We start from the raw sequence: 11,991 nt of genomic DNA, 5'->3' as shown, positions 1-11,991 counted from the left end.
TACTGACAGAAAAGGAAAATAATAATGATCACTGTTTCTGACTGAATGAATTGTAGACAGACTGACAGCTTTCCAAGTGACATGAAGATGTTGGGCACACAAGGAAAACAAATCTCAATACAAAATCAAAATGTTGACAACAAATCAACATTTTAACGTATTTATAGTTCCTATAGTTCATACAGATGCAGTTATACCGTAACAACTAGCAAAGGTTTCAACTCCACAGATCAATGCTGGACTACAGTTTTGAATTTCTTGTTATAAAAGTATCATATTTGGGGCAAACCGTTTGCTTTTATCTATTTTAAATACATTATGTAAAGTCTAAGTGGCATGAATAGAGAATGCTTCTGAAAAAATGTCTCATGCCACATCACTTGACTCAGAAATGAATGATCCTCATCCCTCTGAAATTACCCAGTGAATCAGACCATTCTCAGTCACCAACAATATTGGACTCAATCAACTTCCTTTATCACACAAAAAACATTATTTCACAAGTTAATTAACTGAAGGTGTTCATTCAATTATTTCTTCATAAAGTTGAAGTATGAATCAAAGTCCCGTTGATGTGAACTGCTGACAAAGTACAACATTTCTCAGTGATCAGTAAGCATAACTAAACGTTTGATGCTGCGTGTCTGGATGGCTCTGATTATCTCTATTATCTGCACTGCATTCCTCTAATGGATCTGCCACTGTATGAGCTGAGATATTAGCACTGATGTTCTTCTCAGTTTTCTATGGAGTTCATACAGTGCATGTAAATGAGCTGACCAGGGTTGACCCTAAGACATTTTGGGATTAAGCCTGTATAAACTACAAGCACAACAGAATTCAACAGTTCCTGTCCACTATTCTAGTGAATACTTTTTAAAGTTTTTTTCTCATTTGGTTTTCCTTGCGGATTCTAAAAAAAAGCATTTGTTAAAGAGGCACCAAACCAATCATGTGAATCACAGCGTTACTCAGAATTTTTTTTTCAGTAAAATATTGTTTTTATCATGCATTTGATGACTTCTTTGGTAGAGTGTGCGGACTCTCATGATGGGTTTTTACAAATCACAGCATTATGGAATTTGATTTGAAGCAACAGTATTTGAACAGAATTTGAAAATTGACCCTTTTCACATTTCTGAGTTTCTCAGAAGCGGAAGTCGTCATAGTTGGGTAAACTTCTGTAGCGGTAAATAACAGACGACATTGAATATATTTTTGTGTTCCCATTTGCTAAAAAAGAAAAAGAAAAACGCTGTAATAGTGTTAACAAAAAAAATGGAGAGATTGAACAGCGTTAACTATTTTTTTTGTAATTATCGAAGGTAATATAATAAAAAAGTATAGTGTTATATGTACATTTAAAATATGTATATATAAACTTTGCAGGATTTAAGATTCTGATTCTGACCATTAAAACGCATCATCACAGTCTGTGAAAAGGGCCCATTGGTCAAAAAGACAAAGCTGATTCTCTGATTGATTGGTGGAGTTTTTTTTCATGGGTTTTTCCCACCAGAAATTCCAGCATGATTATTTAAAAGAATAAGTGGAAATAATGTGCACTGATGGCTTCTACAAAATCATTTGTCATCGATTACCGGTAACAGCCCCATAGCTCACAGTAGGTATGTCTTCAACAGTTTATCATTAAATATTTGTTCCCATATGGGGAAAATTAGATTTTTACTTGTTACACTCTATTCCCTCAAATCTCCTGTAGTCCAGTGACATCACAAGACTTTGTGACATCTGTGGACATCTCTGATCAAAAATACAAGAGGACAAAAAACCCATTGTAAATGTTTGTTACGGTAGGCTACTTTAATTAGCCTGTGAAAACCCAGACCACTTCCGGCAAATTTAGATTTGCTCTGCAAGTGGGTCTGGCAAAGAGCCCATTGAAACCCATTTCCAATCCGTCGAAATCGCGGCACCAATCAGAAACGTTGGGGCGGGCTTTACACGATGACGACAGAGCAGAGACGGTGACGCAGATTTTGTACATTACAAAGATGGATGCCGCCGTGGAACATCACTCGTTCGAATCAGCTATCGCGTCTGTTTCAAGCGATTTAAAATTGTCATTTTCGTTAACACAAACAGAGAATTGCGGAGAGTCTCGAGATGTTTCTCCGTCGCTCTGCATACGTCATGTCATTCATCGCTCTGATTGGTTTTAGATCTATCCGACGTCCGTTGGAGACGCCCCTGTGGAAATGAATTGTCTATGGAGCTTTGCCAGACCCTAACTCAGTTACAACTGAGAGTGGTCTGGGTTTTCCCAGGCTATACTTTAATGACTGTTCTCCTTTAATTCAGTCATCCATCTGTTAGTCACTGAGAGGAGAAACAACGTCTGAACACCATGTATGATGTCACTAGTGCATTTTGATTTACTGGCACCTGAACATATGAAAGTTCCCTCTATTATTCATCTTTACAAAGTTTTTAATTTTCAGATTAGTCTAAAATATTTGGAAATAGACATGCCCCTTAAAGTGCATAAGAATCTATTTTCTTGTCTTCTTTTCAACTTTTTGAAACACCCATGAGGCACTTAACTGAATAATTCATTGTTTGCGCTGAATGCGCTCCCAGAAACCCTCACTAATACGGTGGCCTGATGTCACCCAGGAGATTTGGCTCTCACTGATTAATACCATAATACATATTCATTAAAAAAAAACCTAAAAAACATGTAAATCAAGCAAAATGCTGAGGCATTCTGGTGGTATTTTGTCAGTGGGTCAAAAGCACATCTTATAAATATTTTAAACACTTGTGTGCAGAGTCAGTTTCAAGTTTGAATCATCTAAGGGTATAATATAACATTGGCATGGACTGGATGTCATTGGCACGGACAAAATGCTCAGATTTTTGCCGAATTACTGCAGCTTTGCATATCATAGCCTACATGGGAAGCACATCACATCACAGAATAACACATGAGGCGAAAGCAACTCAATCAAAAAAACGATTAAGGGATCGTTTACACATGCACTATTTTGCATTCCACTAGTAGTAGTAGCCTTTATTGTCACTTAGTCACAAGTACCAGCGAAATTAGCCATCAACCTGTCCATACAAAACATACATACAATATGACAATGGGGTAGACAAGACAGGAAGACAGAGGATTGAGGAAAATAATACAGCATGACATGAGGATAGGTGAGGGAAAAAAAAGGCAACTCCCAGACTATGCTCCTGTGAGGAGTACAGTCTGGGAACAGGAAAAAAAAAAACACCTCAGCAACATTAGCACATAATCAGTACGACATGAACCCACAAGACTTGCAACAGGGGAGGGGAGTGGGGGATGGAGGTGACCCAGCACAGGCAAGCAGCCATCCGGTCCTGCAGCCATATTCGGCGCTGGTCACAGACCCGCCCGCCAGGCTGGGGGGTACAAAGCGGCGAAGGCGAGGGATGTGGGGTGGGGGGTGATTGCATATCTGTATATATATGTAAGAGTTTGTGTATGTGTAGGCCTGGAGATTCGCTCCGCCTGGCATCCAAATCTCGGTGCCTCTGTCCGCAGGATGTTATAGCGTTAACACAGCAAGTTGCCATGGAGACAACCTTGATTAGGTCCCAAACAGAGTCAACAATCAGCAGGTGTCTGTGAGAAATGGGGGAAGGAGCAAGAGCGGCTCACTGCAGTGCTCTTCCGGGGGAGTTGTTGTTCCAACAGCGGCCTTGGCCGAGGCCAGTGCTGGTTGAGGGGGGCCGAAAGCAGATAAGATTGGGATTATTTGGTCTTGGGGCGAGTAGCCGCATTCCTTTGCACGACTACTCTCTTAGTCCATTCTGGTCCATCAGCTTTTGCAAAGCCGTGAGCTTCTCCATGATGTTATCCATATTTCGGGTCACCTCCCTGTTGTTATCCATAATGCGGTTAATAGTCCCAGCCTGAGTGCTGACCGTTCTGCCCACTGCTTCAATCATGCCGGGCAGCATTGTGGGGCTTTGGACAGCTGTCACCGTCTTCTTAATTTCTTGATAAACCAGGGCAATGCCTAATCCAGTCAGCAAAAGACCTGTTATCATGGTTCCGAATAGATAGATATCTTCAATGTCCTCCACGGAAAGAGCCGCCAGACACACGACCCGCCACCTCTCCCACGCGTCCATCGTGTAGCCAGCTGCGAACGTTCCGGCAGGGCAGTCAGGTTCCCCCGAACCCCAAGCTTCTCGTCGAGAAGATGGTGTCAATTGCGTTGAGAGACCAGTTGATCAAATCCATGATTTTTAGTTTGTAGAGCAGTGCGGAGAGAGTCTCTCAAAGTTAAGACATAAGACTAGACGAGAGGAGCGAAGCAGGGAAGGTCAGGGGGAGGAGAGGGAGAGAAAATGCGACCGCCTTCGTTGAGAGCCAGAAGAGAATTATTTACTATACTGCTTTTCCATTGTTTTTCTATGTGACATGTGCTGGATGGACATGTTTGACCGTTGTGCTCACATCTTGTCTCTTTCAGCATCTTGCACATGACACATTGATTTAAAAACACTTCTACTCTCATGTTAAAATAAGTTCAAAAATAGAGTAAAAACAGTAATTTTGTGAAATATTAAACATACGAGCCCCTCTATTTTGATTGATAGGCTGTTTAATTTTGATAATCACGTTATTTATGCATCTGCTTACATATGATATCGCCTGTTTCTCCTTCTTTTGATCAGGAGATTCAGTAGGCCTACTCTTTTAGAAGTAACAGCGCCCCCTAGTGTATAACAGTGAAAACACGAAAAGCCGGAAAATTCGTAGTAGAGTGCAAGGAGGTAATCCATCAGCCGGAAACCGAAGCTTCCCCGGGGGCCGCCATTGATTAGCAGACCATCTCCTGCTGTTAGCATTCCATTGACTCCCATTCATTTTGGCGTCACTTTGACAGCGAATAACTTTACATCTGAGGCATTTAAAGACTCCATTTGTCCATTATTTATTTCTAAAGAAACACGACAATGTATAAAAGGCTCCAATACCTTGTATCTTATGTTATGGCCCCGTAGAAGCAGTTTTTGTAAAAATAGGCTAACGATTGCGTCATAACCACTCGACTCTCTGTCGCACAGTCGAGAAATTACCGTATACACGGAGAAGCTCGCATGCAATCGGGGGGACGTGGAGGCATAAAGTCCGATAAAGTCAAGGGAGAAGCCCATAGAGAGTGATAAAGTTGCTCTTGCTGCTAGCTCATGGACAGCTAATACTCACGCTCTCCGTCTCTGCGAGACATTTCTGGACACAGCTACAGACTTACAACTGTCAGACTGGTTGCTCACGTCACATCTACGTCGTAAAGCTCAGTGTGAGGCTGAGCAGTACGCTCAGCCATCAGGAAGTGAGTGCTTCTAATTGACTTTTCTCAGTTGAAACTTATGGGGTCGTTGTGTCCATTTTATATACTGTATCGAGTGCAGTCTGGACGATGGGGCTGGGCGACACATTTGGCCAGGCGGCGTGTCGCTCCACCCCCCCCCAAACACAGGATTTTACACAAATATAATATAATAATTCACTGTATTAAAGTGATAGCCCTAAAACTGCTCAATATTACAGCTTACAATATGACTTTTTGTAAAGCTGCTTTGAAACGATGTGAAATGAGCGCTATACAAATACATTTTTACAGTAACTTCATCTAACTTGATTTGTGTACTTGAATCAAAACATTAACAAATTGATCGTTACTGAAATCACCATGTTTATCACTTAATATGTAGTATGGCCAAACAGCATAGTAGATCATTCATAAACTCATAAATGCCTCAAGCGTCTAAGTCAATAAAATTGCTGTATTATAAACCAATAAAATTTGGTGTGGGCGGAGTGACACGTGTCGCCACGCCTTAATGTGTCGCCCTGCCCCAATCGTCCAGACTGCACTCTGGGGTTACTCGAAAATTCCGTCAATGGCGGGAGAAGAGTTAAAAGATAAACATGTTCTGTGTGAATGGCTCGAATGTTGTCAAAATGTAATTTTATTTAACTTTATAGTCGGCATGAAATCAAAATTGACCCTATTTACTTTATTAGTGGATATTACTAGTCTTGTGGTGAACAATTAATCCGTGCAAGTTAATACACATAAAACATTTGTTTGCCGTGGTTATCTTTAATCAAAGTCTGAAAAGTTACTTCCGGCCTGGAATGGTTCTTTTTCTGATGTCATAGGCTTGACGGCTTGGGTTGCTTAAACGCTTAACCACTCCCCTCAAACCGTTACTCTGCTATAGAGCTGGTAAGTCCCGCCCCCTCCGTAAAACCCCGCTGGACCTCAAAGTTGAAAAACCGTCAATGCAAGTGAATGGGAGAAAATAATTATTTTCTGGTCCCGTTCGAATTGTGCCATGAATGTGAACATATGTTGTCTGTGAATTTTTTATATAATCTTTCGTGTGAAGAATGCTACAATTTAGCGGGTAGAAGTTTGATACGGGTAGGCTTTGTGTAAGAGCACTTTGTGGACTACAACTCTTCGCTGCTGTCGACGCGTTTGAAACGTCAACACCACTAGCTCACGGCTCTAGCTCACGGATCCCGCTAGACATGGCTGTGTCTTTGGTGCACTTCACCGCCTTCTTTCAGGGAGAGGACAAAATCGTTGAGGTTGGCGAAAACCACGGGTAAGTCAACTTTATGCGGTGACGTCACATAGGCGACATGTAGTCTTTCTCGTTATGTCTTTTCCACAACTGCTAGCCGATGAATCATACCATATACTGTCAAACTTGTAACATGAAAGATTATATAAAAAATTCACAGACAACATATGTTCACATTCATGGCACAATTCGAACGGGACCAGAAAATAATTATTTTCTCCCATTCACTTGCATTGACGGTTTTTCAACTTTGAGGTCCAGCGGGGTTTTACGGAGGGGGCGGGACTTACCAGCTCTATGGGTGAGAGATGGAGAGGAGGAGCGCTAAAGTAAAACCCTGCCCTCTGTTCAATATTCTGTTTCACTCGGAAATGCGTCACAACACTTGAGAAAAGTCGTTTGCAACTTCCGGTTCACGCGGACTTTAATCAAAGCTTTCACATCATAATTTTATCAGTAATATATAAATTATTTTTTCTCTCTAATTAAAATTCACCTCCCATTGTATACCCAATGAGGTACAACAAACACACTTCAAAAAACGCTAATTTTGGGTAAAATATGGACAAACCCAGCAGTTGGGTTAAATTTTTTAATTACATTTTTAACCCAACGTTTGGGTTTGTCCATATTTTACCCAAAATTGAGTTGAAACAAGCCAGCATTTTTTAGAGTGCACCCACATATCATATGTATTACAACCATTCAGAGAGTACCCTCACTTTAAAATGAGCCATTGGTAGTATTAGACTACCAGTGAGTCCACAATCAAGAATGTTGTTCAGGGGTTTGCAGGGTTTTCCCCTTCTGTAAGGTGACTAAGACATTTCTACTGCCTGACCACATAAGGGAAGTGGAGTGGGCCTTGAGTCGAGCGCGCTGCCAGGTCACAACACTTGGAGCAGTCATGATGAGGCAGACAGTAATAATTCGTTGGCTCTATATTTGTCCAGCAGGAGGGCCGTGACAGCTGAGAGCGCTAAACCTGAGCATGCCAGAATGTGACTGACTCTAAACTGTTTTGATATACAGCTCCATTGTGAAAACATCCAGAATAAACAGATGCCGTTTCCTGACTCAAGTCATTTCATTAACTCCATTCCCCCCAAAGCCACACTGACAAGCAATGACATCAATGCTGTTTAGCAAGATTAAATGAAAAAAGATTGCCTGAATGGATGTAGGTCTGAATGTCCATCAGATAGCTGTAGCTGTGTGCATGTTATTGTTCAAGCCTTTTAGGAAATGAGTAAACAAAGACTTTGACCTTAGGGTATATAACTCTGTAACTGTGTCAGTCTAAGTCTGCATACTGGAAAGGTAGGATATGAACTAAATCTTTCATTCTGTTATGTCAAATGTTTTCATTATGTCAAATGTTTAATTTTGAATGTTCAAACTAGAAAAAAAGTACATTTTAATTGTATAAATAGTTAATTTGTGTTGCACTGTGTGCAGTTAGTTTTGTGTTCAAATACTGCTTATCTTAACAAATTAAATGACAATATAGAACCATTAATACTATGTATTTATCAGAATAACTATGTTTTTTTGTTTTTATAATTAACAAAAATGATACTCAGGTCTGTAATTACTTTGGCTACTCTGAAAATGTCTCCTTTTTGTTAGGAAAACGTGCTCTAAGCATGACAGAAACAATCACTCTCTCCACGGGTCAGCAGATGCCATCGGTGGGCCTAGGAACATGGAAAAGTGCCCCAGGACAGGTGTGTAAACCCTTTCCCAACCCATCATATGTCAGACAAACCAGACATTAGCTGATAAAAATTCCAAAAACAGCCCAAAATGTGACTTCTGTACAGTATGTAATAGTAGCATTTTCTTGTTCCTCCATGTTTGTTAGCTTCTTTATTATGTATTGATTGTGTCAGAACTGGATTGTGTCGTAGGTGAAGCAGGCTGTTCTAGCAGCGTTAGACTGTGGCTACCGGCACATTGACTGCGCAGCGGCTTACGGCAATGAGCGAGAGGTCGGAGAGGCCCTGACTGAACTACTTGGACCAGGAAAAGTACCTGCAGATAAAACTATATACCTAAAACACATAATTTAGCTTTAAGTCAATAAGAATCACCAATACAGCTCACCATCACGTCCCACACATGATATTCGTACTATTTATGACTACCATAGTCCCTGAGACGAGAAGACATTTTTGTGACCTCCAAGTTGTGGAACACCAAGCACCATCCAGATGATGTCGAGGAGGCCTGCAAAAGGTCTTTGTCAGATCTGAGGCTCTGTTATCTGGACCTGTATCTCATGCACTGGCCAATGGCCTTTGAGTAAGTCACTGTGTTTCCGTACCATACCTAGCTCTTGAATAGCTGAGCAATTTCTCTGAATTTCACCAACATACACTACCATTCAAATGTTTTTGAAATAGGTCTCTTATGCTGCATTTATTTGATCAAAAATACAGTAAAACAGTAATATTGTGAAGTATTATTACAATTTAAAAGAACTATATTTTATTTTATTAGGCTATGTTGTAAAATATATTCCTGTGATGGAAAAGCTGAATTTTCAGCATCATTACTCCAGTCTTCAGTGTCACATGATCCTTCAGAAATGATTCTAATATGCTGATTTGGTGCTTAAGATCATTCTTATTATCATTGTTAAAAACAGTAGTGCAGCTTAATACTTTTTGTGGAAACTGCGATGCTTTTTCAGGATTCTATTGAAATAGAAATCTTTTGTATCATCATAAATTCAATTCAATTCACATTTATTTGTATAGCGCTTTTCACATTTCAAACCATTGAATTATATAGAATTATAAATGCCTTTCCTGTCACTTTTGCTCAATTTATCAAAACCCTTGGGGAATAAAAATATTAATGTCTTTAAAAAAAAAAATTCAAACTTTGAAACGGTAGTGCACCTGAACAGAATAAGGTTAGGTTGGGATAAAGCTGTGCAAGATGATCAATGAAACGAGGCTGTACAGGTGTCTTGTGCAACCAAAAGAAGGAATCATTTTAACTAAATGGTTTGATTGTTTCATGTATTTTTTTCACGTTTTCAATATGGTTTCATGCGTGCTACAAGATATTATAAATAGTGTGTTTTAAATACTTCCAGGAGAGGAGATGAGCTGATGCCGAAGCATTCTGATAGCACTATTCGGTATGGTGACACTCACTACAGAGACACATGGGCAGCCATGGAGAAGCTGGTGGACCAAGGGCTGGTAAAAGCCATTGGCTTGTCAAACTTCAATGCCAGACAGATTGATGACATTCTCAATGTTGCCAAACACAAGCCAGTGGTCAACCAGGTATGCAAGATTGACAACTGCACACCATAATACTGGATTGTCTTTGCATTCATTTGCCATTGACAACTGATAGGCATTCGAAAGGCATTATTATCACACATCTTTATCTATATGGTTATACTTATCCTTTGACATGTGAACTTAAACTATTATAACTATTCTATTTTCTTATATTTATAAATAATAAATCGCCTACATATTTTGAATATTTATCATTTAAAATGTTATAAAAAAGCTTTTTTCTGCATGCTGTATACAATATTTTCAGGTGGAGTGCCATCCATACCTGGTTCAGACTAAGCTGGTATCTCACTGTTGGAGTCGAGGGCTGACAGTAACAGCATACAGTCCTCTGGGTTCTCCTGATCGTCCATGGGTTACACCTGGACAAGCCCGTCTGCTGGATGACCCAAGAGTGGTCGGTATGGCCAAGCACTATAACAAGAGTCCTGCTCAGGTCATCAACAGGTGAGGACGGTGAACAGATCCAAGAATAGGTTCACATTTACTGCTGAGAAGGGATTCCTCCAGAACTCTTACCAAGTTTTATATTAGTATTATTACTGTATTTTGAGTGCATGTCTATTATGCACTTCTGGATTTGGTTTTGTCTCATAGATGGCACATACAGAGGGGTGTCGTTTGCATCCCCAAAAGTGTCACTCCATCCAGGATTAAACAGAACATTGAGGTAGGTTAAAAAGACTTAAAACTTTTTTATATATATATATATATATATATATATATATATATATATATATATATATATATATATATATATATATATATACTTTTTCCTGTCCCAGTTGAACATGCAGATAAAATAAGAGAAAGTATTGTTAACGATAACAATCAATTAATAACAAGTATTTTGTAATTTGATGCAAAGGTAATATTATACTAAGTATAGTGTAATAAATGAACACAAAAAAAATGAAAATTTAAAAAACAGTCCATGAAAAGGGTCCATTGCTTTCTTTGTTGGTGCATCCAGACCAACCAATCATAGCAACACTGACTCTACCAATGGCGAGAGTTTGGGGCGGGGCTATGATTTTGTCCACCCAATGGATGATGGGGGGAGAATTCAGGAAACCTGTTTCATAAGAATTATTAAATATTTTTGAGCATCCAGTTGGACATGCTTGAGACAGAAATTCAACACTTCAGCTTTAAAACGTTAATATTCATCCTCCACGACATTCTCTGTGTTTTAGCACATGCAGATTCACCCAAGCTCTCGCATCTCAACCTCAGTGCATAGGTTATTTTAACAGTCTACACGTAACCAAATGATTTAAATAATAGAGTTTAAGCTAGGTCAGTCATCATTCTTGATCAAAATGTCAACAGAAGAGAGGGCATACAGAGACACCTGGAGGACAAGAGCTGTAACGAGTAGAGTTAATGGGATAAGAGTTCACCCTGAAATGCTACTGTATGTTGTTTCAAAGAAATTAAGCTCAATATTCAGTGAAGATCTTTTTCTCCACTGTTGCTCTCAATTGAGATTGTTTAAGAGACATGAAACCTGTCAAGGCACATTTTTTGAGCATAATGCTTGAAAGATTTGAGAGCTGCAGTGAAGATTATGCAAATGTCACCATTGTTCACTCTTGCACACAGGTGTTTGATTTTAAATTATCGGATGAAGACATGAGGCTCATCGAATCCTTCAACAGGAACGAAAGGCTTATTGTTCCAAATACAATGGTAACTACGAATACTTAATTGCAAAAAAATATATTGCTACAGTATTGAAAGGTCTATTGTGGCTAAAAAATTGTCGCTCCTCCACAGAAAGATGGACAAAAGGTTTGGAGAGATGCAGGACACCCACATTTTCCTTTCAGTGATCCATATTAAAGTTTTGAAAAAAGAAAAATCATAAACCTTTAAGATCTAAAGGTGACATTTAATATCAAACTTAATTCAAATAAAAATCTGCATTTAAATCATGGTTTCTTTTTATTTTTTTTTAATGTAGATCTCATCTAAGGTAATACACATGATGGCATTTTTTTATGAAACAAAGTATTTAGCATATACAACCATTGCAAGTACAGCGGCCATTGTC

At 39.3% G+C, this 11,991-nt stretch overlaps 1 protein-coding gene across 2 annotated transcripts; it reads left to right on the top strand.

Moving 5' to 3' along the window:
* Positions 1-6,548: 6,548 nt before the first annotated feature.
* akr1a1a (aldo-keto reductase family 1, member A1a (aldehyde reductase)) lies at positions 6,549-11,857 on the top strand. Of its 2 annotated transcripts, none has more exons than XM_079606691.1 (9): positions 6,549-6,633; positions 8,242-8,339; positions 8,523-8,642; positions 8,765-8,916; positions 9,719-9,914; positions 10,183-10,382; positions 10,533-10,605; positions 11,541-11,627; positions 11,715-11,857. In XM_079606691.1, the coding sequence occupies exons 2-9, from the start codon at positions 8,259-8,261 to the stop codon at positions 11,778-11,780; spliced, it is 975 nt and encodes a 324-aa protein (XP_079462817.1). In that variant the 5' UTR covers positions 6,549-6,633; positions 8,242-8,258; the 3' UTR covers positions 11,781-11,857. The 2 variants fall into 2 exon arrangements, with proteins under 2 accessions (XP_079462817.1, XP_079462816.1); XM_079606690.1 differs by lacking the exon at positions 6,549-6,633 and adding an exon at positions 7,728-7,932.
* Positions 11,858-11,991: the final 134 nt, after the last annotated feature.

This window comes from Phoxinus phoxinus, assembly GCF_949152265.1.
Source record: "Phoxinus phoxinus genome assembly, chromosome: 3".
NCBI classification, from domain to species: domain Eukaryota; kingdom Metazoa; phylum Chordata; class Actinopteri; order Cypriniformes; family Leuciscidae; genus Phoxinus; species Phoxinus phoxinus.
The sequence above is the reverse complement of the archived record's forward strand: the minus strand, read 5'-3'. Positions and strand labels throughout refer to the sequence as shown.